General features: G+C 38.6%; 6 protein-coding genes across 7 annotated transcripts; 4 read left to right on the plus strand and 2 right to left on the minus strand.

Annotated features, from left to right (window-relative positions):
- The first annotated feature begins 665 nt into the window (after positions 1-665).
- gatad1 (GATA zinc finger domain containing 1) lies at positions 666-2,965 on the plus strand. The gene is made up of 5 exons (XM_026346947.1): positions 666-1,141; positions 1,779-1,901; positions 1,999-2,058; positions 2,275-2,458; positions 2,541-2,965. The coding sequence occupies exons 1-5, from the start codon at positions 962-964 to the stop codon at positions 2,729-2,731; spliced, it is 738 nt and encodes a 245-aa protein (XP_026202732.1). The 5' UTR covers positions 666-961; the 3' UTR covers positions 2,732-2,965.
- A 757-nt stretch (positions 2,966-3,722) lies between these two features.
- Positions 3,723-9,307, plus strand: LOC113154642 (protein naked cuticle homolog 2-like). 2 transcript variants are annotated; one of them, XM_026348949.1, is made up of 9 exons: positions 3,723-3,875; positions 3,963-3,989; positions 4,077-4,150; positions 6,841-6,895; positions 7,187-7,284; positions 7,762-7,857; positions 7,936-8,065; positions 8,231-8,374; positions 8,463-9,307. In XM_026348949.1, exons 1-9 carry the CDS (start codon positions 3,851-3,853, stop codon positions 8,885-8,887), a joined length of 1,074 nt encoding a protein of 357 aa, XP_026204734.1. In that variant the 5' UTR covers positions 3,723-3,850; the 3' UTR covers positions 8,888-9,307. The 2 variants fall into 2 exon arrangements, with proteins under 2 accessions (XP_026204734.1, XP_026204735.1); XM_026348950.1 differs by having other exon boundaries at positions 3,725-3,875; positions 7,187-7,278.
- A 91-nt stretch (positions 9,308-9,398) lies between these two features.
- Positions 9,399-12,103, plus strand: lrrc14b (leucine rich repeat containing 14B). The gene is made up of 3 exons (XM_026348948.1): positions 9,399-9,968; positions 10,115-10,743; positions 11,098-12,103. Exons 1-3 carry the CDS (start codon positions 9,693-9,695, stop codon positions 11,774-11,776), a joined length of 1,584 nt encoding a protein of 527 aa, XP_026204733.1. The 5' UTR covers positions 9,399-9,692; the 3' UTR covers positions 11,777-12,103.
- Positions 12,104-12,237: 134 nt separating this feature from the next.
- LOC113154643 (cytochrome b-c1 complex subunit 7) lies at positions 12,238-13,838 on the minus strand. Its single transcript, XM_026348951.1, has 4 exons — positions 13,783-13,838; positions 12,829-12,897; positions 12,532-12,698; positions 12,238-12,431 (listed from the first exon to the last, which is right to left on the minus strand). Exons 1-4 carry the CDS (start codon positions 13,799-13,801, stop codon positions 12,354-12,356), a joined length of 333 nt encoding a protein of 110 aa, XP_026204736.1. The 5' UTR covers positions 13,802-13,838; the 3' UTR covers positions 12,238-12,353.
- A 969-nt stretch (positions 13,839-14,807) lies between these two features.
- On the minus strand, positions 14,808-17,907 carry mterf3 (mitochondrial transcription termination factor 3). Its single transcript, XM_026346885.1, has 8 exons — positions 17,840-17,907; positions 16,821-17,186; positions 16,537-16,689; positions 16,202-16,391; positions 15,870-16,017; positions 15,703-15,774; positions 15,424-15,585; positions 14,808-15,308 (listed from the first exon to the last, which is right to left on the minus strand). Exons 2-8 carry the CDS (start codon positions 17,179-17,181, stop codon positions 15,114-15,116), a joined length of 1,281 nt encoding a protein of 426 aa, XP_026202670.1. The 5' UTR covers positions 17,182-17,186; positions 17,840-17,907; the 3' UTR covers positions 14,808-15,113.
- Positions 17,908-18,032: 125 nt separating this feature from the next.
- Positions 18,033-25,564, plus strand: ptdss1b (phosphatidylserine synthase 1b). The gene is made up of 13 exons (XM_026350287.2): positions 18,033-18,443; positions 18,576-18,667; positions 19,474-19,518; positions 19,611-19,735; positions 20,048-20,206; positions 20,601-20,752; positions 21,044-21,185; positions 21,337-21,449; positions 21,562-21,627; positions 22,955-23,054; positions 23,595-23,654; positions 24,052-24,130; positions 24,220-25,564. The coding sequence occupies exons 1-13, from the start codon at positions 18,265-18,267 to the stop codon at positions 24,315-24,317; spliced, it is 1,410 nt and encodes a 469-aa protein (XP_026206072.1). The 5' UTR covers positions 18,033-18,264; the 3' UTR covers positions 24,318-25,564.
- Positions 25,565-25,589: the final 25 nt, after the last annotated feature.

Raw genomic sequence — 25,589 nt, forward strand, 5'->3', positions numbered from 1 at the left:
ATAACTACATGTATTTATATATTATACAAAATATATGTTTTTATATTATATTTTCATACTTTTACAATTATATATAATAAAAAAAATACTCTAATGCGATTCAAGTGGAATTGCTATGTACATGCTACTAATTGGGAGTAGTTTAAGATGTTGGTAGTTTGTGCCCTGAAATTCACACAATTTGTCCTTGTCATTTTGTTTTTTAAGTTTAAATGAAGCTTTTAAAAAAACAGGGATGTCTGTAGGTCAACAAAAAGTGATCTGTAATCCAGAGAAGGCCTGGTTTGTGGTGGCACAAAATCAATATAAAAATCTGCATTGTATTGCTAAGTTGGAAGATAAACTGTATTTATATGTAAAGTAAAAAGCAGTGGGCCTTATCTTGATCACTGAAGAACACCTTTATCAACCAGGGGATTTGGTGACAGATTAAACCTTAAGAGAGATGTGATTTTAACCAGTAGGGAGAAATACCTAAAACAATCCAGTAAGGAGCTTAAAATCAATACCAATAACAAAACAATTTAACAGGGTCAACCACAATCGCAGGTGCAGAAGTGCAAAAGTACAAAGTAAATAATTTCCAAACTCTACCATTTCAATTCATTCAGTGTCCTCCAGTCCAGCGGGGGCGCTAAAGCGATTCAGAACTACCACAGAAGAAGAGTGGATGTCAAACGCCAGCGCAGAAGAAGAAACAGTGGCGCTACAATGGCGGTGATTTGTCTTCTCAAACAGTCCAGGTTTCTATTTAGTGTTGTGATTGTTATTGTCAGTAGTCTAATGTCATAGCCATCTTTCCAAAGTCTGTCTGTTGTGCAGAGAAAATATCCGTGTGTTTGTTGGTGTCATTTGCTGGAGTCACACCAGCACCAGTCTAATTTAGATAAACTGTTAGCAGGAGTCGAGTGAGCCGCTTCTCCTCATTGTTTATTTCTTCGTCATTTTCTGACAATTAACGATGCCGCTGGGTTTGAAACCATGCTGCGCTGTCTGCAAGACGAATTCTTCGTCGATGTGGAAGAAAGGAAACCAGGGAGAAATCCTGTGCAACAACTGCACAGGAAAGAGCACCGGCGGCGGAGCATCAGGACCCTCCATCTCCTCCAACACTCAGCCCAGCAATGGCGGAGGCAAGCAGGTCAGTTCATCTGTGTAATGTTTGTAAACATGGGCTGTTTGTTGCCGGTACACTTATATTTTGTGATGTTTTTAAAGATGCTCCTACTCCAAAATAAAACATCTTCAAATGTTGCTTCTGGTCTAATAGTTCAATTCAGTTGAATTTAGTAGTTACCTCTTTAATCTGAACAGCAGAGGAGAAGACTGTAGTGAAGTGATGATAACAAATCATAGAGCAGCTTCATGTCCTATGAAGAATAATAATAAAAATACTCAGTATAACAAATCTGGTGTTATTAGTGTTGCATTTATAAGTGGATTTTCTAATTTCCATCTTTTAGAGACTGTTGTTTATGTCGCTGACATTCGGATCTTCAAGTAATATGTAATTTAACTATAAACATAATAAAGGTCTTTTTTTTTTTTTGGTGGGGTGATAGTTCAGCTAAAGCAAGCCTTCCTCAGGTCCTGGAACAATATGATTTAGCGCTTTTATTTTTCTGATTTCTCAGACTCAAACAATACTCATTAAAATAATAATAAAGAGTTGCAGCCTAAGAGATGCTGTATTAGGTGGATTGTAATTTATAGAGGCTGCTGCGCAAAGCATGGTGAACTGCTGCAAAATACCTTGTACATGTTGTTTTTGTCTTCAGTCGAAGCAGGAGATTCACAGGAGGTCTGCGAGGCTCAGAAGCACCAAGTACAAAGCACCAGCATCTGAGAAGAAAGTGTCAACAAAGGGAAAGGGAAGAAGACACATATTTAAGTTAAAAAATGTAAGTTTGACATGAATTTGATTTGCAAATTTCATTGTTTCTCATGTTATTGTAGTGTACTATAAATGAATTTATTTACCTTGATCTTTTTCCTCAGCCAATCAAAGCCCCTGAATCTGTTGCAACAATAATAACATCAGAATCAGTGTTTCATAAGGTACGGCGTTCTTACCAAGCAAACATAATGTCATCTTTCAGTTTTGTATTACTGATAATGTCCTGTACGCAGTTTTTGCATCTTCCTATCTGTTTTCAGCATTTCTACATCTAGTTACACTATATCAACTACACTATGATGCTGAACTTTTATCCTTTTATACATGTGAAGGAGCCTGGCTGTAGTCTTCCTTACTCTTATTGTTTGTATCCACAGGGTGTTTACTACCAGACAGGAGATGTGATCAAAGTAATAGATGAAGATGACGGGAAGCCGTATTATGCTCAGATTCGGGGCTTTGTGCAGGACCAGTACTGTGAAAAGAGTGCAGCATTGACCTGGTTAATCCCCACCCAGGCCAGCCCAAAGGACCATTTTGATCCCAGCACATATATTCTTGGTGAGTAATGGGAAATCAGAATTGCGCCAATTTTAAGCTATATACTGTATGTGGCAAGTTAAGAAATATATGTTTCTTCCAGGTCCTGAAGAGGATCTGCCTAGAAAAATGGAGTACCTGGAGTTTGTGTGTCACGCTCCCTCTGAATATTTCAAGTCACGGAGCTCTCCGTTTCCTACCATCCCCATCCGACCAGAAAAGGGCTACATCTGGACTCACATAGGACCCACACCAGCACTCACGGTCAAAGAATCTGTGGGTGGCAGCAGCTAACAGGACTCTGATGTGGACTTGGTCTGTTGCTTTTAAACAGACATTTGTACATTTATGTAATATATTGGAAACAAATATGGTTGTTAACCATAGTGACTACTTCAGATTGAGGATGAGCTGTTATTTGGTACATAAGAAACTATGTGTAACTACATTTCAAACAAGTTGTTTATAATGGCTGCATCATTTGAATATTACTTTTGTATTTAGTAATAAACAGCAAAAAAAACTTCACCACTAGGTTTTTTTCATTGCAATTGTTAAAAAAAATAAAATGTATTCTGTCCGGCACTGCTATTTTTTATACGTATTATTAAATTTATGTTTACATTTTGTGGAGTAAACTGTGAATATTCTAATTTATATAATAGCCTATATTATTATTAGAAGTGTGGAGTCCTAAAGATGTTCTGGCATAGCATATGTAAGAGATATATTTTATACTCTACAGTTGAATATTTGTTACTGAAAGAAATTCAAAATCTGTTGTTGTGTCAGTTCAAGTGTAGCTGTGTTAGACTTCTTTAAAGTCAGTGATGTGGGAAACACCAAACTTGTGGCAAAGACATAACCTTCACCTGAATATAGAATTCGGACCATTCAGACAATGAAGATTTCACCGAAACAGGTCCTGCAACTTCTGCACTACCGACTCATGTTTCATTTAAGCAAAATGAGTGAGCGGTCAGTGCCATGCCAGGATACGTCTTACTGAGGATAGTGGTGCATTCAATACTAAAGAGCGAGTAAATGCACAGACGCGATAGAAAAATATATTACAACGTTATTTAAGTGAACAAAACTTAACTCCTAGTATTTTTACTAGATTATAATAAGTCTTACAACAATAAGTTGTTTTGCGAGCAGAAACTAAACACAGAGCGACCTACTTCAGGTCCCACTCAGCCTTCAACCGAACACGGAAGTAGTCAGACGTGAATCCTCTCGCTCTGCTTCTATACTCTTGGACAAACACCCCTGTCAAACTGTCGAGCTTCAGCTCTTCTGTGCCAAAGAGTCTCGGTGCTTCAGAGAGGAAATGGATGTTTCACTAAAGTTATTTTTTGCACATTGTTTGGACAACATGAACTTTTCTTGATCAAATGAACAGGAAGGACTATGGGCAAATTCCAGTCCAAACTAGGTGAGCTCTTACATGAAATTAACCCCGTGTTGAGTTTATTTCTGCAGCTTTTTACAAGCGTTCACTCTTCTCTCATTATTTGGACAGCTTCGAAACGCAGACAGAGCCCTGAAGGTAAAATGTGGGAAACATCCGATACGATTTGTACATGTGCTCAAGCAATATTTGTGTGTGTGTTTACATATTTATTGTGTTTTGCAGGTGGTAGTTTGACTTCCAATGTGCTGACCTGTCAGAAGGAATTAGAGCACATCCACAAAAGCAAACTAACAGAGGTAAAAAGAAAATTTACATTTTTTATGAAGTTAGTAATAAATTATATATAGTTGGCCTAACAAGTATATAGATAGAGGTAAAACTATATATTAAAAAATAACACATTGATCCTATACATCAGACATATCAGAGAAACTCAGACAAATTAAACTCTACTAAATACTTGATGTTGATGGATTACAGGATAGACACTTCATTTGGATTAAACAGTAATCTTAGGCAGAGGTTTAATATTTCAATAATATTATAATTATTAACTTTGTTAATAATAAGACACTAATAATTTAGCGCCTGCAGTTCTAGTGATATTATCAACATCATAGAGGGACCAGTTTTTCCTCATATGTTCAATCCAGTTGAGGTGAATTAGTGATGTTGGGCAATATTACGGCTTGTTTTTCTCTCCAGCGGGAGCTGTACACTAAACTCAGGGAGATCTGTTTCCACACTACAGAAAAACAAGACAACACAACAGCACAGCTTTCTTGCAGTGGTATCAGCTTCATCTCAGGGAAGCCAGTCTTTGGGACAAACGTTATTTGCTCATTTCACATCCAAGAGATATAAAAGGTGTTTGGAGGTAGTCGTATATTTATTCTTCCTCCCTTCCTCCTCCATCCCTATAAAGAGACTTCCAAGTCTGTGAAGTGCAACACGACCACCCCTTCCAAACAGCAAACTCTTTATACGGGGCTGCACTGAAAAAATCTCCACATCTGGTACTGCTTTCCTTCTCCAGCCAGACAGACTGTGAGGGTGGGGAGAGAGGAAAAAGATGTGGGGAGAGGTGTTTGGAGCTGTAGATGAAGTGTGGAGAGAGGTGGCTGTTTGAGTAGACGGCATCACATGTAGACTGTTAACAGTAATGAAGCAGTCAGATTCGGGGCTGGGTAACTGAAAAAGAGTGTTTTAGTCTTCATTTCATTTTATGAAAGACTGTAAACACTGTTCATGGTCACATACTCTCCAGATGACTACAAAAAGACTGATTTAATTTGATTTAACCAGATTTTGTGGTAATAAATGAATCAGAGCTGTTTTATATGCCACCAAGGATCACAGGGTTTCTAGGAACAGTAAATTGACTTATTCAGTAATCTCAAGTAAAATAAGATTAGAACAAGCAGCGTGCCAGTAACGCTTTTTTCAACACGTTTCAGTCATGAGATTTGGTGTGAGCTGCCACCACTTTTGTTGTTAAGTGTTATGTCTGTGCCATGCTATACGAAAGTTCTGGGAAGTTCTACAGTTTGGAAAAAGGCGTCGTCTCTGCCAAGTTGTTTAAAGGGCTGCGGTGGAGTTTCTGAGCTTGTTAATGGTAGGGCGCTTCCTGCGATTAGATTTTCCATACTCCATGACACTGCTGCTGTAAACTGCAAATGGCAAAGAAAACATTTTAGATCATTTAGTGTAACATTTTGCATCCTTGGTATTACTGCGTCTTGCATCTAACACATACATTTTTGTGTATTTCTGAAGTAAGTGAAAGGAAAAAATGGGGTGTGGGTAAAAACTGGACACAGACACATCAACTTACTATTTACATACTTACCTGTCAAATACCAGTGACTCATTCTCAGGCGTCGACAACTTCACTTTCTAAAGAAACACAAACCTGTTTACTTTGCTATGATCTCTGTGTGTGTGTGTGTGTGTGTGTGTGTGTGCATGTGTGTGCAAAGTGTCCACAGACATAAGGTCAATATTGTAACATAAGCGCAAACGTAACGATCAAGTTTTAATATCTTCATGTGCCAGAACTAGGAGTGGTTAGTTTCACTTCCAAGCTCTGGCAAAACGTTTTTTCCAATCATCAGTTTGTTGTTTGTTTCTGTTTACACCTTTATCAGGTGTTTAAAGATATTTTGATTATACTAGGGAGAAAATTCTAAGTTATGACCCAGTAATTCCTGGTTTTCTAAAACCTGCATGACCGGCTGTCGTCTTGGTGTCGTGTTCAGATGTTGCGCTCTGGTGGTTTAATGGCTTAGGCACAGACCACATACCCACAGTGTCCATGGTTGGACCCACTGCCAGGCATCTTGTTTCTCTGTCAACACTTGAACCACTGTGATATTAGGATGGATACATGAATGTCTGTATGTTGTGTAATGCGGGTGTGCAACAGACAAGGAAGGAGACTGTACCAGGTGGAAACAGTTATGGTACCTGCATCATCCCTCTTCCACCCCCACCTGCCCTCCTTCACTGTAAATTGAACCCAGCATCAAAGCCTCACAGCAGGCAGAGCGTGGCGGGCAAAGAGAAGAGGGTGTGGGGAGATTAGATGAGTTGTGTGTGTGTGAATGAGGGTTAGCATTCATCTAATCTTCCCCTTTGTTGCTCATCTGCATCTGCCCAGGCATCAGTGTAACACAGAGATAACACATGCCTCCATGGTGCATCTAGTCATCTCTTGTTTTTTACTAATAATATAAAATATGAGGAAATTAAAAAACTAGACATTGATGATAGTGGATAAAGATTATGCTTGATCCAATATAATATGAGTATGTTGAGCATAATTGAGGTGGAGTTGGTGACAGTTCTCTAGAAAGATGTACAGAAAACCACAGATGGTCTGGAGATCCAACTGAGGAAAATCACTTAATTGCTTCCTCCCTTCTTTCCTTCTCCCTCTTGTACATGAGTGCTCTCTGTTTATTTACCACGGTTACTTATTTCACAGAACTTGTACGTAGAACTGAGAGAAAACAGGTCGGACCTTAACCGCAACTGCAATGGTGAGTGTAACATTACATGCATTATAAGTACATTGTTCACTGTCTGTGTATTATAGATGGTTTAATGAGCTTTCCCAGGGGAAAAGAAAATAGTGAAATGACTCACATGTGTTTTATGTTTGTGTGGGAAAGTATCAGCCTTTGAATGTACAGCTCAGTTTGAGCATTTAGTTTAACACAGAATAAATTAATAATAAAGACACAGCAGGTTAACACAGCATTGATTATAGCCACCATCAAACTGTTTCTGCATTGAACTAATAATGACATTCAGCGTTGTGTGTTGTTCAGTGGTTCCGCCACTAAAGAGGACACCTGAAACAGACAAAAGCATCTACATCCAGGTCAACGAACGGATTAAGAAGAAGAACAGCCATGCTGGAGTAAGTGTAAGCCTCCATCATGACTTGTACCAGATGGGTGTGATTCCACTGTGTCTGGATGATTATAGGACTTGTTTTTAAAGCTTCATGTTAATGATTCTTGTGATTTTAGTGCAGTTAAATAAATACTTTAGCATTTATGGAAAAAGTAGGCTAATATGTTCTTTTTTGCTGTGAGTTTTCAGAAGATCAGTATCACTGTCATGTTTATGTATGTCATATAACAGATAGCTCGCTTAGCTTAGCATAAAGACTGGAATCATAACCAAGCACAATGACCCGCTGGACTCTGCGCTTGGTTGCCTGGCAAACACATAGCGATGGCAACAGACGGCTAAGAAGGAGTCCCAAACACAACGCCCACAAAACCTCAACTGCTAAAGAGTTTTTGTGCAAGACATGACATGTTTATATGGGAGCTCTAGATGTGCTGTCTGGGAACGCGAAATGTCAAACTTGGTCTGATCATATGTGTACATACAGGACACAGAGTGTAACATGGTGCCTGAGGAAGACCCTCGGCAGGAGTGGGTCTTCACACTGTACAATTTTGACAACAGCAACAAAGTCACAAAGGAGGTAGGCTGCTTTCATGCTTATTATTAAGATATTTCAAATGAAGAATCTCTGTATAGTCTGTATTTGTGTGTTTTGCAGGACATGTCCAGTCTGATACACTCTATGTATGAGGTTATAAAGGCATCAGTCAAGCAGCCTGGTCACACACCACTGAGGATCAGGTTAGCTGTAACTCCCACAGCTTGCCCAGACAAGATCTCACAGTCAGGTAAAATGAAATTTATACTCTGGCTCCAGAAACCACAAATATCATGTGTGGGATCAGCACACAGGAATGAAAGCAGCAGTGAGCCCAAACTGGTACCTCTGTCGGAGGAGTGGGATTTAAATGAATGCAATTAGGTATTTTCTCTCTCTTTCTTACTGAAAACAGCAGCGAAGATGGAGCAGAGTACACCTCCAAAAGAAGGAAATCCAGTAAGGAAACTGTACTGCGTGGATGAAAATATAGAGCGCAGGAACCACTATCTGGATCTAGCTGGCATTGAAAACTATACCTCTAAGTTTGATAATACAGGTATAGAAACCTCTCCTCTCCTCTACTTCTACTGTTTTATTTTCAACACACACTAGAAATTGAAGTATTATTTGATCTTTTTTTCCAGAGTCATCATCTCAGGAACCTACACAGCAAACTCATGCTGCTGTCCAGCCCCACACAGTGGTAGAAAATGGTAACTGCATCTTCTCTGGCTCTCCCAGAGGCATCTCTGTCCTTCATTCCCTGAAAAGTAAGGTGAGGAATGACAGGTGCAGAGGAGAGCGAAAGTCCTACAAGCATCCTGCTTCGTGGTGCCACTTGAACCCGTGTCAGCCTCCAGCACACAGTCTCCTCCAACGTTCCCACAGCAAGAGACTTCGCTCCAGGGTACAAGATGATGCCTCACACCTCAGATCCACACCTGGGGAAGATAGAGAAAATCTGTCTAATCTTAAGCCTTCTTGCCGTGTCCGACTGGTCCAGAGACATGAACACCATCACCACCATGAACACCACCATCACCACCATCACCACTACCCCCCTGCATAAATGCATTTTAGTCTTAGACGAAATAATCAACCTGAACTGAGTTTAGGAGGCCTACTGGAGCACCGCAGGTTTTTGAATCACATCGTTTACATTATAGTCAGTGTGTGGTGGAAACAGGCTCAGTTATGTAATAAAAACAAAGTCCTGTGAGATGAAAAACTGTAAATCTTGGAAGGTCAATTCTTTGTTGTGACTATATATATGTCAAAATATATCAGAATACATCATGAGAGAAGCTTGTCATCAAGGACAGAAGCCTCAATTGACCATAATGCATTGCAAGCACATGTTGCAATTTGAGAGTGGCAAATACTTTTCTCTGTAAATCAGTTTGAATGAAAATGTATATATTTAAATGTAAATTAAAGCACTAGATAAGAAAATAATTGCTGAATTGCATTAAATATTGTGCAGATAATATCTAAAGGTTGGATTATTTCTTTATTCTCATTGTTTTCTTTAGTTCTTGCAGTGCTTGTGTAGTTCATGCCTGACAAAGACGTGCTGTGAATTGTGACACATTTCCCAGCGGCATTCAAATGTTGTTTCTACTTATCTCTCATTGAAAGTTGCAAATAGACACCATGCCTGACGAGGGACATGAGACAGCTGTTGCTATAAATAACCTCAGCCCCCTTACCTACCACGAGACCCCCATGCCTTGCCCGTGCCTTACCAGCGCCACAAAGACAGCAACAGAGGATAGGAACAAATCAGCAGACACAGAGGAGGCAAAACACTGACACTGAGCTGTTTGATAGCAGCTCCCTCAACGAATCCTTTGATATCAACAACGTGTGAAAATATGAAGTCACTGCGATTCCTTGCTGCTGAAAGCTTTGTCAAGACCGGCCCCGGTGCGTTGGAAACCCTCCACTGTGTATCTTTCAACCTCTACCCGCTTCTCTTTAAGGCCTGCTACCTCCATGAGCAGTCTGCACTGCTGCATGCACTGGTCCAGACATGGCCTCTACCTGAGCTCAACCTACAAAGACTCCTGGGAAAGACACTGGACTGTCAGGTGGACCTCACCTCCCGTACCTGCCGACTTTGTCTGGAGGCAATCCTGACTGGTTTGAAGGTACTTATATGGTCTGAACTATGGCATACTTATTATACTTATTGCATATCTGGCTTATTACTTGCTAAGTTTTCATAAATTATTGTAGGCTGACTAGATAATCATGTCATCTCAAGACTTTACAATATTTGTATCTTGTTTTTAAGGATTATGTGCTGTCTCCTCCAACAACCTATGCAAAAAACCTGCACACAGTGGACCTCACAGCCCTAAAGGACATTGAGCATCAAACTTGCCCCTGCCAGTCCACCCTGGGTCGATGGGCACGAACCCAGCTCCTCACCCAAATGTGTTATGAAACCACAGTGGCCATGCAGTCCAACAATGTGTCCCAGTCCGTCTTTGAAACGTCTGTTGATGTTCGTCTGAATGGCTTTGTCACAGGCCGCAACTATGAGCTGGTGGCTCAGGCCTTCCTCCTCCTCCGTTACTGTCCACTCAAGCTTCGCTTTGTTAGTTTTCGGGCTGATTCCCTGGCTCTCAAGCAACTCTTCTATGTTCTACGACTAGCAGAGCCTGAGTCCATCATAAAGTTGGAGGTGGTCCACAATGTTCCACTGGAGGCCACTCACCTGGAAGTACTGCTGTCCAGGGTGGAGTTCCCCAAGTTACAGTCTCTGACTCTGCCAGCTGGGGCATTGGATTTTAGGAGGCTGGGGTCTGATGAGGATGATCTACTAGCCACCATCGGCAATCTGCTGGCACAGCTGAGCAGCCTGACTGAGCTCTACATTGGTTTCTCCACTCTCACTGGACACCTGCGCAGACTGTTACAGTGAGTAAATGGCAGCTGAAGAGATAAAAAGAGTTGTTTGTTAATTTGTGTGAACAAGCAAGGAGACCTTGTGGCTTCATGAAATCTACTAATAATAATATAATATATAATTCTGACATCCATGTTGTTAATTTTGTTGCTGTTGTTAATTCATGACATGAACCCAGTATTAAGTTATTTTGATGAGGACAGACAGCTAACTCTTCTGAGGATTAGTCAAATAGCAAATTATTCTTTTAAGTTTTAGCATTTAATATTGAATCTTATTGCAAAAGCAGCTATTATTCTCAAGTACTACTCATCCTTTGCCAATGACCACATTTTTTTTAACTTCTACCTGGTTTGTTTGCCTAGTCCCCTCATCACTCCACTGCAGTGTTTGGAGTTGGCTAACTGTTGCCTGAACCGCATGGACATGACATACCTGTCAAACAGCCTCCACAGTGAGGCCCTGGTCCGCCTAGACATCAGTGGTCATGACATCATTGGAGGTTTCTCCGCCGCTTTCCATAAACTGCTCAGCCGTTGCTCAGCCACATTGGTCAGCCTGACCCTTGAAGAATGTAACATAGAGGATGGACACATGGACTCCTTCACTAATGCTCTGGCTTGTTGTCAGGAGCTGGAGGAACTCAAGCTCCTGGGGAACCCTCTGACCTCTGCAGCACTACTGAGGTTATTCTCCATCCTATCTGCAAGTTTTCCCAAGTTAAAGTACATAGAGGTACCAGTCCCACGTGAATGTTACTCGGAGGATGTTACTTATCCTCTTGATGATTCAGAATTACTGTCCTACAACAATGATTTGTTTCACAAGGTCAGAGGGCAGCTGATGGGCATCCTGGAAGGTGCTGGTAAGGGGAGTGTGAGGGTGTGCACACCCCTCATGGGGGCCTATGATCCAGAAATTAATGAAACTAGCAATGAACTGGGAGTGACAATGTTAAAATCTTTTAACAGTGTCATTGGAAACTTTATAGGTACTGTAACAGATGTGGAAAACAGGCGATCACAGGCTCAGAAAGATAATTAATGACATTTGCTGTGTCCTACATGTAAATAGACATGAGAGATGTACATGGATCTATTGAATGTGTGTAACGAAAATTACACAACGAACCTTACAGAAATGATCACTGCAGACAGCGTTTGCTGTTATTAAGCAATACGAGATGAAATAGCCACATTTGATTTAATTATGTTAAGGTACAGTTGGCCAAGTATTAAAACTGATTTATGTTTAACTAAGACAAATGCTTACTTAGAAACTGAGCGAGTGAAACATGCAGTGCATATAGATAGCTGCTGTAGCTGTTACAGTAAATAGAAAAATAAAGATATTTTGTTACCTGTATCTATTGTGCACTGTATGTCTATATAGTTTGAATTGCTGTATATAACTAGATTTGTAAACAACACAAATCATGCAACATGGGACTCATTGTTTGATTCTCTCATACCAATAAATCAAATTCAGTGCAAAATAAACTAGCACATTTTCCAAAATTTTTTTATTGAGCGCTGTTTATATAGGTTACATTTAATGTTACATATTACACCATGGGACAACCAACTAAAGACAAGAATTCAAAGCTTTGATTTGGGTCCACTTATTTCTTCATCCACTCCTCTCTTTCTTTCCTCTCACGGATCACCTCATCCACATATGGTTTCAGGTAGGCATAATCCTAAAGGGAAATGATAGCAAGGATATATGTGGTTAACAAGTTAATCTTTCCCCCACTTCCATCCTGAACAAAGAAACAATCTCAGGTTTGTTCAGTGTACCTCTTCATATTTCGTCCACTGGTCTTTAGGGAGGATCTGATGCTTCATGGAGAGATCCAGGGCTCTCTTGATCCTGAAGATCCTATCATTGTATACATTCTCAGGAATCCTCTTCAGGGCCTCTTTCACATCTGAATTCTCATAAATTGTGTCTTCATACATTAAACCTGACACAGAAAACATGAAAAGCAGTGAGAGAAGACATATGCTACACATATAATGCTACACAATAATGTTTTCTCTTTAAACACCATTGTTGGGTTATAAAAACATTGATAAAACATTATCTGGCCTTACCAAGCTTGTTGAAGCCACACAAGTTGTAGTACCATTTTCTGAATCCAAGCAGAAGCCTGCCTGTCTGAGCTGTGAATACAACAAAAGACACAGACAGAACCAGTCAGTTTGAACAGTTTAAACAAACTTTAAGAAGGAGCTAATTTAAAAATCACTAGGACATGTGGCGTGAAGTAGATGGTTCCCGTAATAACAAAATATTACTACTACTGTAGTACAAATGTATTTTTTTCTTTCCATTAACTCTGGTGGAAAATTAATTTTTAATTTGCTAATTTATACTTCACAGTATAGACACAGATAGTCCTTTTTTCCTATGTTATTTTTAATTTCCTGTCAGGAAAGAAGAGGTTATTTTGTGACTCTCTGCACTAAACAAGAGTAAAACCTAAACATCTCTGTCATGTAAAAAACCTTAGCTGACTCTGTGCCCTTTCAAATCGCATTACCTGATAAAGACTTTAAACATTGGATGGCAAACAGCAGACAACCTGTCGATCTGAGATCAAATAGTGAGCTAACATCTTTAGGCACACTGGAATGACAGCTCAAGCACTGACTCTTAGAAATAAACATTGATGGTGTGCAAATACAGATGTTTTTAACATGACACCGACGATAACAGAACCACGAAGAAACGTTTATCAGTAAAGGGACAAAACCAGGAGTGTCTGGTTGTAATATAACTAAATACTTACAATTTTATTTCAATTTGCACCAGCTGCTTATGCTAAGCTAACTTTAGCTAATCGACAACGTTAGCATCAGTTAGCATGGGGACACTAAAGGACACACACAAGTCAAATGCTCCAAAACACACATTCAGTGAGACCAAACAAACACAACGCAGGTTGTGCGCTTCATGATAACACGCTTCAAGCCATATATTCATAACACAATGTGTTGTGTGTTAATTTAAACGTGGAAATATCATAAAGAACGATATTCATTTACCTGGTGCCCTCGCCGCCATGTTTTCCACTGAGAAAGACCGCGGTGCGTTATGGGTAAGAAGTGTTGAGGTCAAAGGGAACTTGACATTACGAAATTTAGGGAATAATAAAAAAAAATGCTTATAAAAAAGTAATATTGTTGTATTCACTTCTTTTCAGCAATATATGGCCACATTTCTGCATATTGAGAAGTTAATGATGATTGATCTGGAAGTCGTTGCTACAATCTAAGTTTATTTGTTATTTTAATGCAGTATGAACTATAGTTATTTTTACTATTAAATGTGGTAGGATCGGATCTCATTTTCAAGTTGGTCTCACAGCTTCCTTTCTGAGATGGAGTAGAAGAAAAGTTAAACAGAGGAAATTTGTACTAAAAGGCTTGCAATCGCTGAATATGTCAATTTAATGTGACTCGTTCAGAAGGTTAAAGCCATATGCTGCCTTCAGATAAATATGTACTTGGACACAGGGAGGATTCTAGGTTTGTCCCCCCCACTCCAAATATTTTGGAGGGAATCTCTCTTAATTGAGAAATGGAATAGAAGTGAATTACAGAGTATTAAGTGAAGTACTTCAATTTTGTAATTCAGTACATCACTTGAGTATATACTTTTAGTTATATTTGACCACAGAACAACTTGATTCTTTTCACCTTCCACTCAATAATATTTTTAGCCTATATTTTAGCTATGTTGCCTGGTTACAATGATGTTGCAGTTTGGGACTACAAAGAAATTTTCTGAGTTCACCTTAACACAAGATGTGAACATATGAGCGTGATCTGTGATTTTCTGGACGCTAACCCCAGTGTCATAGGCAAAATAAAGAAGTGCGATAAGGAGGATTATAGCTTCCAGCATATGAGTTTTATGGTGAAGCAGGAGGCATCTTGTCCTGAACAGTTAAACATTGTTTACATATTGAAAGAGACAGAATTTTTCAACAAGAAGACAAGAAAGAATAATTTAAGAATTAAAGTCAAATTGAGTTTTTTTGTAGAAAAAAATGACATAAAACAGCTTATTAAAAGTAGAGAATTTTTTAATTTCCTATTGCATAGGGGGACCTTTTGCATTGAAAATTACAGTCCACCTTTATGTTATACACACTGTCAATGAATTATGTATTAAAGGCTCAACTGACACTTTTCAGATTGAAATACATTTTTCAAACTTTATGCTCTATAGATAAACAGTCATGGTAAATACGAGTAACGTTACATACAGTGTTTAAAGAGTTTCACATCTCCATGTAATGTACATGAAATTATATTTCTTCTGTCTGTTAAAAGAATTGTCAGTTTGGACGTTAATTTCCCCTCATGAAAAATTAAAGAGTCTTTTGGAACAAATAAAAATCTTCCAATGTGGCTGAAGCCAAATTTGTGCAAAAAGCGTCATCTGGTAAGGACGCCAAGCTGTCCAAGGAGATGTAGTTGGGCAGGGTTGGGTCATACTGAGCTTTTCCGAGGTACTTGAGGAACAAGTGGCGCTCTCTGATCCGCAGGTATTTAGTATTCAGGACCTGTGGGAAGAAATATGTTCAAATGATCTTGTTGAACATGAAAATAACACAAATCAACTGTATTCACAATGACCTTACATTGGTAAAAAAGCCAACACATATCAGTTTAATGTACCTGTGGGAACTTGGCAATCAGGTGGTGGGGCACCTTCATGGTGTTGTGGAGGAAGTCAAATATTTGAGTTAGCTTCCTCTTATTAGTGGTCAACACTTTGGGGACTGCAATAACTATGTGCTGGATCTCATTTTCCTTAAAGCCAAGCTCTATCTCGCATACCTAAATGGATTGCATTTGGCAACACAAACACACACATAAAAAAGGATAATACAAAATTAAAACATGTTAGCTCAAGGGGTCACAGAAACAACTGATAATTCTTTTGTCATTCTATACCTTCAGATTTTCTTTTACAGGCTCCAAACTGCCACATAGTAATCTCGGTAGACGAGCTACAATGTTCCGTGTCTGGAGAGAAAAAAATATATAATTCCTATCAACACAGTCATAATTTATTTTTGTGTAAAAATTATGACACACTGTAATAAAACACAGATGATTACATTTGAAGCACTGATGTTGAGCTGTTGTTGATAGAAGCCGAGTCTGTTGTCCAATCTCTTCACACTGAAGTTAAGCAGATATGGAGCTCTGGACACCATGGATGCAACAGTCTCATAACTGAACTTCTTTGACTTGAGATAGTTCACCCTTTGCATAACCATAAATACAACATTACATTAGAAATATAATAAGAGATGCAACTGCAAAGAAGGATAATGGGCAGACCTGTGGCCACTACAGAATAGAGTTTCATATTTTTGTGCAACTTATCTCTTTACACTAATTTCTTTAAAGTAGAGAAATTCTGTGAACATTTTTGAGAATCCTTCACCTGGTTTGCAGATTTTCCAAACTCTCAGTGAGAATGAAGGGGTTGTGTGTGATGATGTAGCCTAAGCGAGAGTCCTCCACCCCGATCTCTTTGAGAAAGAGCAGCTTTGGGGCCACGTCTGTGTCAAAATCAAGCCTCAGTAACATGGAGCCCACATTGGGCCTTTGTTCGAGCTTCCAAAGGCTTACACCTGCAATGAGACAAAGAGTTTGAAGTTAAAAAAATGGCTTTGAACATTACAGTTCCAGATTATTTAAACTATATTAAATATGATTCTGAAATAATATTATATTAAGAAAGTAATGGTATTAATCATTTACGTAAAATTTTACTACCTAGTTGTACCAGCTTGCTGAGGGTCTCGGACTTGTCAACATAGTCTCTAAGAGAGGTAGAAGCTGGAGGTATGGCTGCAGGAACACATATATTGGCAGCCTCTTCATCACTGATCTTCTCTAACGCTGAGAGTTCAGCAGCATCATCCAGATCTGATAAAATAAGAAAATACAGGTAGAACAACACAATTAAGTCACAATTAAATTTTAACCTAATTATGACTCATAAGTCTGAAGAATTATGTTATGATCAACAACAACAAATTGAGAGATCCAATACATACCTATTGTCATCTGACTTTGGGTCACTGGAACATTATTTGTGATTGGCACTAGAGGACTACTGTATGTCACAACACTGGTTTTTGACAACTCTTCTGTGTACTTTTCTTCTGTAGCCTCGGTTGAAAGATGTTTTGCAGTTAAAGCACTGTGAAACAACATCTGATGTTTCCACCTGTGTCTTGTCTGAGTTTCTGTGCGATTCCATCTGATGGATAAGGGTCCATTTACTATTCTGGTGGGCACCCCAATGACTGTAGTACTATCCCAGAATTGAGTGTAATGGTGCCAGGTAACAAGCCCCGTCTTGGTGCAAAGAAGACTTCTGCATCTCAAACACAGCTGCATACAGGCCAACGCCATGACAACTATGGAGAAAAAAATAAGAACATGACATATTTGAGTGGGATGCTGTTCAACACAGATGTTATTATTACTAATATTATTGTATCTTAAAAAGGCTAGTTTACTCTTTCTACTCACAAAATCACAAGCTAAACAAATATAAGCACACATAAATGTACATTATACACAAACATGTATACACAGCTTACAAGTGGTGCAAGAGACTAAATAGTAGAATAAATGTTATGTGGATCGTGGAATACAAATAGTTGTATTAATGCACAGCGTTCTTAAACACATCTACTACAATTAAAAGATAATTATTATTATTATTAATCCCAATGCCACTAAACAGGTGCTGGATTCAGTACTTTAAGACATGCACCTACTGTTATATTCCCCACTTCTTATACGATGTTTAATTAGCAATGTTTACATTTTTTAAAGTCAATGTGCGGTTGTGATGGTTAGTTTGGAGGTGTGTAGTTTAACTTAAAGCTGGGGAGATATTAAACAGACTGAAATGATGCTACAAGCTAGCTCAGTTATAGCAAATTGTTACTCTATTCTAGCCTAGCAGGCTAATAATGGTCACTTCACTGTTAACGCCTTGAAATAACACACTGCAGACAAAGCCAGCATTATACTTTAAATCCTTAGTAACACGTCTACTTACAATTAATGAATGAAAACACTTGATCCTCAGACCAGATCTCTCTGTGTTGAGCAATGTCAACTGTTTCACGTGCACCTTCACGGAAGGACTTAAGGGAAACGTCACAACACAGGAAGTACTACAACGGCAAATGTGTGGGTAGCGCTACATGCCTTTAATATAGCGATGATGATGATAGCAACTCAAAACAGCCGAATTTAGTTGAAAAAGAAGACTAAATTACTGATTTAAAACTGTTGGTTTCTTCAATGTATTCATTTGTACTTTTGTGAGTACTAGACAACGCATAATTTCATGCACAAACACCCCTCGTTAACGCCGTGGTTCAGTCCGTCTTCAGCCGTGCTCGCACGTCTTTATTTCGCTCCTTTTACAACTTCTAATTTTACAGGTGTGAGATTCATAAAGTTGTCCGAACCATCGACATGGACGACAGAGTGTGTACCCGAGCACCGCAAAAGGATGATGCCAACTATAGATTACATTTTCGGATGATAAACGAGCAACAAGTGAACGACATCTGTATTGATTTCTTCTACAAGCCACACACCATCACGCTCCTGACAGTCACTGTGCTCAGTCTTATGTACTTTGTGTTTACCAGGTAATTACTACTGTGAAAACTGGGCTTTTTCTGCTAAATTATGTTTGATATAAAAGCTTTTAATTGCCTGTAGCTGAATATAGCGTTGATTCAGTGTTGAGTACCCAGAAGTCAAACTGTCTACTGTTGCAGGGATGATGAGCACTCTGACAACAACCTCCGAGTTGGTCTCTTGGTGGTTGTCTCCTTCTTCCTGGTCATCAGTGTCCTAGCCTTTCCTAATGGTAAGCTATGTAACTAAACTGACACTGAATCTGGAAAATATTCTGATAATGCTAGTGAACCACCACTGGCATCGGGTCAGATATAAAACTGGAGATAATTATGGTTCAGGGAATTTACTTATATTGAATACGACCAGTAAGCATACCATCTTGTGTTTTGTGGTTCTAGAGGAATAAAAAAAATCACAAAGCCTTTACATTGTGTACTTCATTTAATAACAATATAAATAAGCACACTTTATGACCAAATTAAAGATTTTTTTTTTTTTAACAAGTCATTTTAAACACACTTAAATAGGACAAGTCATCCTTCGAAATGACATGATTTTTATGCTATGAATAACAGTACACAGGGGCAACTGCAGCAGCATATCTATATAAACAAAATGTAAATTATTCAATAATCAATTGAAATTTCAGCAGAAAATGAGGAAAATTATCTTCAAATTGCTTGATCACTTCAAAGGAAATTCCCAAACTGCAGAAAATGTTTCCTAATTTTTGGATTCAGGTTCAGTAGCTGAACCTGTTTTGTTAGTTTTCAACCACATCTCACAGGCTTATAATGTGAATAGAGAGCTTGCTGAATTGTCGTGGAGATTCAGTACAGTTTCAAGTGTGGATATGTGGTAAGGTACATACTGTATCTTCATGACAACCCGGCCAAACCCGTCTTCTGAGGAAAGAAATTGGTGTAAATCTGGATAAAATCTCGTAAGAGACTAACGTTGTCAAACCTGTCCTGATGTCTCTACTGTGAACAGTAAAAACACAGTAAACTTTACCTACAATGTTCTCTTCATTAGGACCTTTTACCAGGCCGCACCCTGCAATATGGCGCGTGGTGTTTGGTAAGTTTTCAAAGAAACCTCAGTTTTCTGCATAGATTTCTAGATAGATTTCAATTGTCTCTATCATCACCTGTCTTTCCTGTCCTACATAGGTCTCAGTGTTCTCTACTTCCTGTTTCTTGTCTTTCTCCTTTTCCTCAACTGGGACCAAGTGAAGATTCTAATGTACTGGCTTGACCCAAACCTGCGCTATGCCACACGGGAAGCCGATGTCATGGTAAGGATGGTTTTGAAACTATGAAATCTGAAACATCAAAACAGGTTTATACTATACGTATATGTTAAGTAATTTCCAGAGACATTCTTGTCATGTTTTCTCAAGATTTGTGTAAGAATAATGTTGATCAGATACTCTGAAAAGTTCAAACTAAAAATTACATTTATGTTCTACATAAATGTATAAATATTATAATGAGAAGACTAATGATCATTTATGATTACATTTTTTCAAAACAGTTTAGGGTGAAAATACTTCAAGCTCTCAGCAATCTCTAGTTTAATTTATGTTTGTGTCACTTTTTTCTAACAGGAATATGCTGTAAACTGCACAGTGATCACATGGGAGCGAATCGTGAGCCATTTTGACATTTTTGCATTTGGCCACTTTGCAGGCTGGGCCATGAAGGCTCTGCTAATCCGCAGTTACGGCCTCTGTTGGACCATTAGCATCACCTGGGAATTCACTGAGGTAGCGTGTGTGTGTTGTACATGTGTTGAAACTATTTATGTGAATCGCAGCTGTTGAAGAACAGTAATTCAGTCTAGAAGGCCATGCAAAAAAAGTCATTACTTGTAATATGTAGTGATTGAGCGTATTCGGTTCAGTCTGTGCTGGAAACAAGGATCAATTGTTAAGGAGAAACATGTCACAACATAACAGCAGTGTCAGCTGGAGTTCCTATTCCAACTGAGAACTGTTGCCTTGACTGCTCCTAATTGGTGTCTGGAGGGAATAGAATACTTTGTCTAAACAGATTTACTCATCACAGAATATATATTATATATTAGTATTATATATATATATAATCTCTCTTACAACACCACAGCCAAACTCTCCTTTCCACTCTCTTTTTTTTTTACAGTTGTTCTTTATGCACCTTTTGCCAAACTTTGCGGAGTGCTGGTGGGATCAGGTGATTCTGGACATTTTATTGTGTAATGGAGTAGGCATCTGGCTGGGTATGACTGTCTGCCGCTCGTTGGAGATGAGGACCTATCGCTGGGCCAGCATCAAGTTAGTGATACCCTTTTTCATTTGTTGTCTAATATTATATATTGCAGAGTATTGGATCCCAAATAAAAAAAAAATAAAGATAGTATTGGTAGGTTCCTATTTGCAGGACTCCAGTAGTTATCACACTTCCTCTGTCATATCCCTAAACCACATAATAATAATAATAATAATAATAATTGTGTTTATAGTTTATAAAACTAGAATGCTGGGTAATTTTGTGCTTGTTTATTTGAAGTGCATATGTGTGTTAATCCTGCTATCGTCAAATGCACAAATACATTGTCTGTTAAGGGAAATCCACACCACCACGGGGAAAATAAAGCGAGCTGTGCTCCAGTTCACACCAGCAAGCTGGACTTACGTACGTTGGTTCGATCCAAAATCCTCCTTCCAGAGGCTAGCAGGCATCTACCTTTTCATGATCCTATGGCAGGTAGGTTCTGAGTTGTTTTCTTCAGCTAATAGGTATTTTGACTGTTAACCTAATTTGTTAATTATTGGTTTTAATTAATCAATCACTATGCCTTTCTCCTTCCCAGTTCCTGTTCCATCCTGTTTGTCTTACATCTTTTTAATCTTCACAGTTGACAGAGTTGAACACATTCTTCCTCAAGCACATCTTCGTCTTCCAGGCATCTCACCCTCTCAGCTGGTGTCGTATCCTTCTCGTTGGAGTCATCACTGCACCCACTGTACGGTAAGTTTAGTTTTTCAGAGGTTTAAAGTCTTATGTGGGAACCTGATTTGTTTTCTTTTGTTTTTGCTAAGATGCAGTCAATTTAACAATTTTCTTCAAACCATTTTTTCAGGCAATATTATGCGTACCTCACAGACACTCAGTGTAAACGAGTTGGCACGCAGTGTTGGGTGTTTGGGTAAGTATCTTTGTTGTGTCAGTTTATGTTTTCAGTGGTTCAGAAAAAGAACAGAAGCTGCACTTAGTGGCTTGTTAGGCCTCCAGTAATAATGTTCATTTTTGCATTGATAACAATACTTTGAACAGAGTCTTGTAGGTTTTCGTACAGGCGTTGATCTTATCTCGCCTGGATTACTGCAATGCACTACTGATGGGTTTACCGGCATCCACAACCAAACCCCTCCAGATGATCCAAAATGCGGCAGCACGCCTCATTTTTAATCAACCTAAAAGGTCTCATGTCACACCGCTCTTCAGATCTTTGCACTGGCTTCCTGTGGCTGCAAGGATCAGGTTCAAAGCTCTGTCTCTTGCCTACAGAGTGGTTAACTCCACAGCTCCATCTTATCTCAATTCAATCGTTCAGGTCTACATCCCCTCCCGTCCACTGCGCTCAACCAGGGAACGTCGTCTGGTGGTACCTGCACCACACAGTCGACACCAAGGAAAACTTTTCAGCTCAGTGATCCCACGATGGTGAAATGAGCTGCCTATCTCTGCACGCTCAGCCACCTCACTTGCAATCTTTAAAAAACTGCTGAAAACAGAACTCTTCTGCATCTTCCTTTGCACTTAAAAAAAAAAAAAAAATTCTACCCTTTCTGTCTTCAATCATCTCATTCTTTATAAAGAAGGTGTGCTACCCCATAAATCAACAGTGTTGCATATCATATACTAAACAGTGAATAGAGACAAGCTTTCTGATACTGATACCGATACTGATACTGATAGTGGTCCCCACTGTTTTACTAGACACATGAGTTGGTAGGTTTTCCCAGGTTCTAGATATTTCAATGTAGTTGACAGGTGAATGAACGTTTTAAAGAGGACCTGTTAGAACAAAAACTCAAATTAATTTAACCTTGATTTTGACTTCAGTTCTAGACCTAAATGCACTGCTGAGAATTTATAACACCACATAGTTATTGACCTCATTTCACACAGCTGCTGATACCCTCAGTCTGCTCCAGTTTCTATGGTAACGAGACAGCCTCTCTGTCTGCATAAGATACTGGAAGCTGCTTTCTGGTCTGAGGTTTACCCCTGCAGTGTAACCTTTTGAACTGAAATGTTTTCCACTACAGTCTGGGTTTGTATAGCAGGGAGAGAATAGCATAGAAACATGCAAATACATTTAGATGTATACCATAGGTTTGTGCATTTAAAAAGATGCTCCACTGCAATTAAATGGCATTTCCAAGAGAGGGAGCCATTGTTAAAGAAAGCTTAAAATTTCCAGAGCAACAAAACTATTTATCTTATTGTTCTTTTATATTTCCCCTTAGAGCTATTGCTTTCCTGGAGGCTCTTGCTTGTATGAAATTTGGCCACGATTTATTTTCCAAGATGCAAATTCTCTATGTGCTCCTGTGGCTGCTCTGTCTGGTAAGAAAAGACAAATGTGTTTGTGTGTGCGTGTTTTTCTGTGCTTGTATGGCTATTATTGTAAGGACCAGCATGAATTTTTAACCATTAGATTGATGACATTTTTACAAAGTGAGGGCATTTTAGCCACTCTTCACAATGAGATGAGTGTATAAGAGCAATTTTGGGGTTAAGACTAGGTATTAGGGTTGGAATTGGGTTTTGGTTAGGAAAAGGTTTAGGGTGGGGAAGTTAGTTGTGATGATAAGGATTAGGGTAAGACAGTACAAGTGATAAATTAAAAATTGAAACTAAGTAGATTAGCATGGCCTACGCAACAGTGGGGGGCTAGGGAATTGCAGTCTATAGTCCCACAGTATTTAACTTTTCACAGTATCCTATTGCTTTAAGTCAATTATTTCTAGACAATTCACAGGCAAAGCGCGGACACATTATTTCTGCACTGGTATCTATGTTATACAGATTTGACATTATGGTTTCTATGTTTCTGCTCAAAATTTTATTTAATCAGACCTTTTTTATCTGCTTTTACATTTGTAGGCACTCATCACACTTCTGTGTTTGTATGGGATGGTGTGGTATGAGCAAAATAAAATGAAGGTGAGACATTGCGTTGCTTGCTGAATATTCTATTATATTTTTAGGACAAATGTACAAAATATTTTTAGTTATGTAAAATGAGCTGAAAACATTATTTTGCTGACCTATTACTGTTTGCAACAGCAGACATTCTGAGTTGCTGATATAGATACCAAAACCAGGATCATGAAACTGAAACATGTAAATAGAATTCAGGAATTATTCATCATATTATTTATACCTGTGCTTTTCTTGCTATCCTATGTCAAAATGTTTTCTGTGAAAAAGGCTTGTATGTGTTAAGTTTTGAACCAAGAGAGGTGTGCTTGTTCGTTTAGTCGTGGTACTTGTTAGAGCTCTTTATATCATTAGTATTTGTCAGAAATTTCACTGACTTTGAGCTCCTCTCTGTTTACAGAGCATCCCTGCACAAAGTGAGGACTGTGATGACAGCAGTGTTGTCGACTCATGTGGTTTCATCCCAGATGGTGTTGCAGGTCAGTCTCATAACTGGCAGATTGGCAACAACTCATTGCTAAACTCCAGCCTAAATCTTTAACAGAATAATGTCTTTTTTCCTGCATAGATCATAGAGAATCCTTGAAAAATCTTCAGCCTACAAAACAGAAGAGATCCTCTGCAAGGAACAGATTTGTGAACAACCACGGAGGAAAGAGACAATAAATAAACTTTTCCCAACAAGAGGAGTACAGTATGCACTTAAATTTACTGACTAACTGTGGTTATGGCTACATCAAGGGTTTAATTATTGCTAGACACCAGAAAGCAGATTCTGAAAGCTTCACAGAGCTGCAGACTGTGTGTTGATTCTCTGCAGAATCAGCATTTAATACTACATGACAAGGACATAATGGCGTGTCATTATTGTTTATTGTATTTATTGTTATGCAGTAGATTTTGAAAGACAAGATGGTTGAACTTTAAAAACTACCACGCTAAACTCAACATCCTGCATCCATGAGTCTCTACTTTAACCTTTGTTAAGGTGTTGTTTCGATAATTTATTCTGTGGGACAGGTAAATATGTCCAGTCCAGTAGGGCTGTGCTACAGGCACTAAGATTTTAATTTTTTTTTTGCACAAAATGTCTTTGACTGTTCTGTATTTAATATTTCTGTGTACACAGTTTAATATCTTTACTAGGGTGATGTATATGGCTAATGATTATATGTTGAGTATGTCAATTTAATATATTTGTGTATATAGTAATTGCCAAAGGTGACCACACTTTGCACTTGCTAAGTACTGGCACAAGTGCCTTTCCTCAGTCACAATATTGTAATTAGGAAAAATGTTTATGGAAACAGCCAAGCCTGAATGAACCAGTAGCTCTTACATGTTTTACATTATTTCCATTTTAGGCTTTCCTCGATGTTGTTATTTGAACTTTTGTACTCACTTTAGTTTTTTTGTTTGTTTGTTTTTGTAAATTGTGTGTTTGCAATTATAGAAGTTTAGGCAATGTACAGCAGAATACTGTGACATTCAGTGCAAAGCACTGTGGTGACATTCCTTAGCAGAGGATAATCATTTGTGTGAAATTATCCTTTTTGAAGGCAGCCTCTGAGTTTTTAGTGATCCAAAGTAATATAACTTGGTCTTAACGTTGTTGAATGATACAGTACAGTTTCACATTTAATGTTTGAAAATGTTTACAATCTTGTGTTAGCTTGACAAGCGTTTGTAATTTAATTTGTTTATTGAATTTATACTGATGTTATTTGAATAAAATTGTCTGTATAGCTCTAGCAGGGATTGCAACAATTGCGTTGAGTGTCACCCTATACTCTTCTAAAGTTGTAACCTATAACCTCCAATGCACTTCTTGCATTTACTAGTTTTTATTTTATATGGGTGAGTTTGCTTGTTTTTTTGCACAGGAAAATAAAAGGCCACATAATATAAATCTGTGCATGGTGTTCACTCTTGATTTTT

The sequence above is a fragment of the Anabas testudineus genome, chromosome 11 (assembly GCF_900324465.2).
Source record: "Anabas testudineus chromosome 11, fAnaTes1.2, whole genome shotgun sequence".
Classification (NCBI taxonomy): domain Eukaryota; kingdom Metazoa; phylum Chordata; class Actinopteri; order Anabantiformes; family Anabantidae; genus Anabas; species Anabas testudineus.

What these genes read in the sequence shown, in the direction of transcription:
- gatad1 (XM_026346947.1), top strand. Translation starts at nt 962, where the DNA reads ATGCCGCTGGGTTTGAAACCATGCTGCGCTGTCTGCAAGACGAATTCT. An exon ending in GCAATGGCGGAGGCAAGCAG is followed by an intron (nt 1,142 to 1,778) that starts GTCAGTTCATCT and finishes TTTTGTCTTCAG; the next exon opens with TCGAAGCAGGAGATTCACAG. An exon ending in CAGAATCAGTGTTTCATAAG is followed by an intron (nt 2,059 to 2,274) that starts GTACGGCGTTCT and finishes TTGTATCCACAG; the next exon opens with GGTGTTTACTACCAGACAGG.
- LOC113154642 (XM_026348949.1), top strand. Translation starts at nt 3,851, where the DNA reads ATGGGCAAATTCCAGTCCAAACTAG. An exon ending in GCAACAAAGTCACAAAGGAG is followed by an intron (nt 7,858 to 7,935) that starts GTAGGCTGCTTT and finishes TGTGTTTTGCAG; the next exon opens with GACATGTCCAGTCTGATACA. An exon ending in CTCTAAGTTTGATAATACAG is followed by an intron (nt 8,375 to 8,462) that starts GTATAGAAACCT and finishes CTTTTTTTCCAG; the next exon opens with AGTCATCATCTCAGGAACCT.
- lrrc14b (XM_026348948.1), top strand. Translation starts at nt 9,693, where the DNA reads ATGAAGTCACTGCGATTCCTTGCTGCTGAAAGCTTTGTCAAGACCGGC. An exon ending in CAATCCTGACTGGTTTGAAG is followed by an intron (nt 9,969 to 10,114) that starts GTACTTATATGG and finishes CTTGTTTTTAAG; the next exon opens with GATTATGTGCTGTCTCCTCC. An exon ending in CACCTGCGCAGACTGTTACA is followed by an intron (nt 10,744 to 11,097) that starts GTGAGTAAATGG and finishes TTGTTTGCCTAG; the next exon opens with TCCCCTCATCACTCCACTGC.
- LOC113154643 (XM_026348951.1), bottom strand. An exon ending in GTGTGGCTTCAACAAGCTTG is followed by an intron (nt 12,699 to 12,828) that starts GTAAGGCCAGAT and finishes TTTCTGTGTCAG; the next exon opens with GTTTAATGTATGAAGACACA. An exon ending in AGTGGACGAAATATGAAGAG is followed by an intron (nt 12,432 to 12,531) that starts GTACACTGAACA and finishes ATTTCCCTTTAG; the next exon opens with GATTATGCCTACCTGAAACC.
- mterf3 (XM_026346885.1), bottom strand. Translation starts at nt 17,181, where the DNA reads ATGGCGTTGGCCTGTATGCAGCTGTGTTTGAGATGCAGAAGTCTTCTT. An exon ending in CAGCAAGCTGGTACAACTAG is followed by an intron (nt 16,392 to 16,536) that starts GTAGTAAAATTT and finishes GTCTCATTGCAG; the next exon opens with GTGTAAGCCTTTGGAAGCTC. An exon ending in CTGTAAAAGAAAATCTGAAG is followed by an intron (nt 15,586 to 15,702) that starts GTATAGAATGAC and finishes CAATCCATTTAG; the next exon opens with GTATGCGAGATAGAGCTTGG.
- ptdss1b (XM_026350287.2), top strand. Translation starts at nt 18,265, where the DNA reads ATGGACGACAGAGTGTGTACCCGAGCACCGCAAAAGGATGATGCCAAC. An exon ending in AATATGGCGCGTGGTGTTTG is followed by an intron (nt 19,519 to 19,610) that starts GTAAGTTTTCAA and finishes TGTCCTACATAG; the next exon opens with GTCTCAGTGTTCTCTACTTC. An exon ending in TCCTGTGGCTGCTCTGTCTG is followed by an intron (nt 23,055 to 23,594) that starts GTAAGAAAAGAC and finishes TTACATTTGTAG; the next exon opens with GCACTCATCACACTTCTGTG.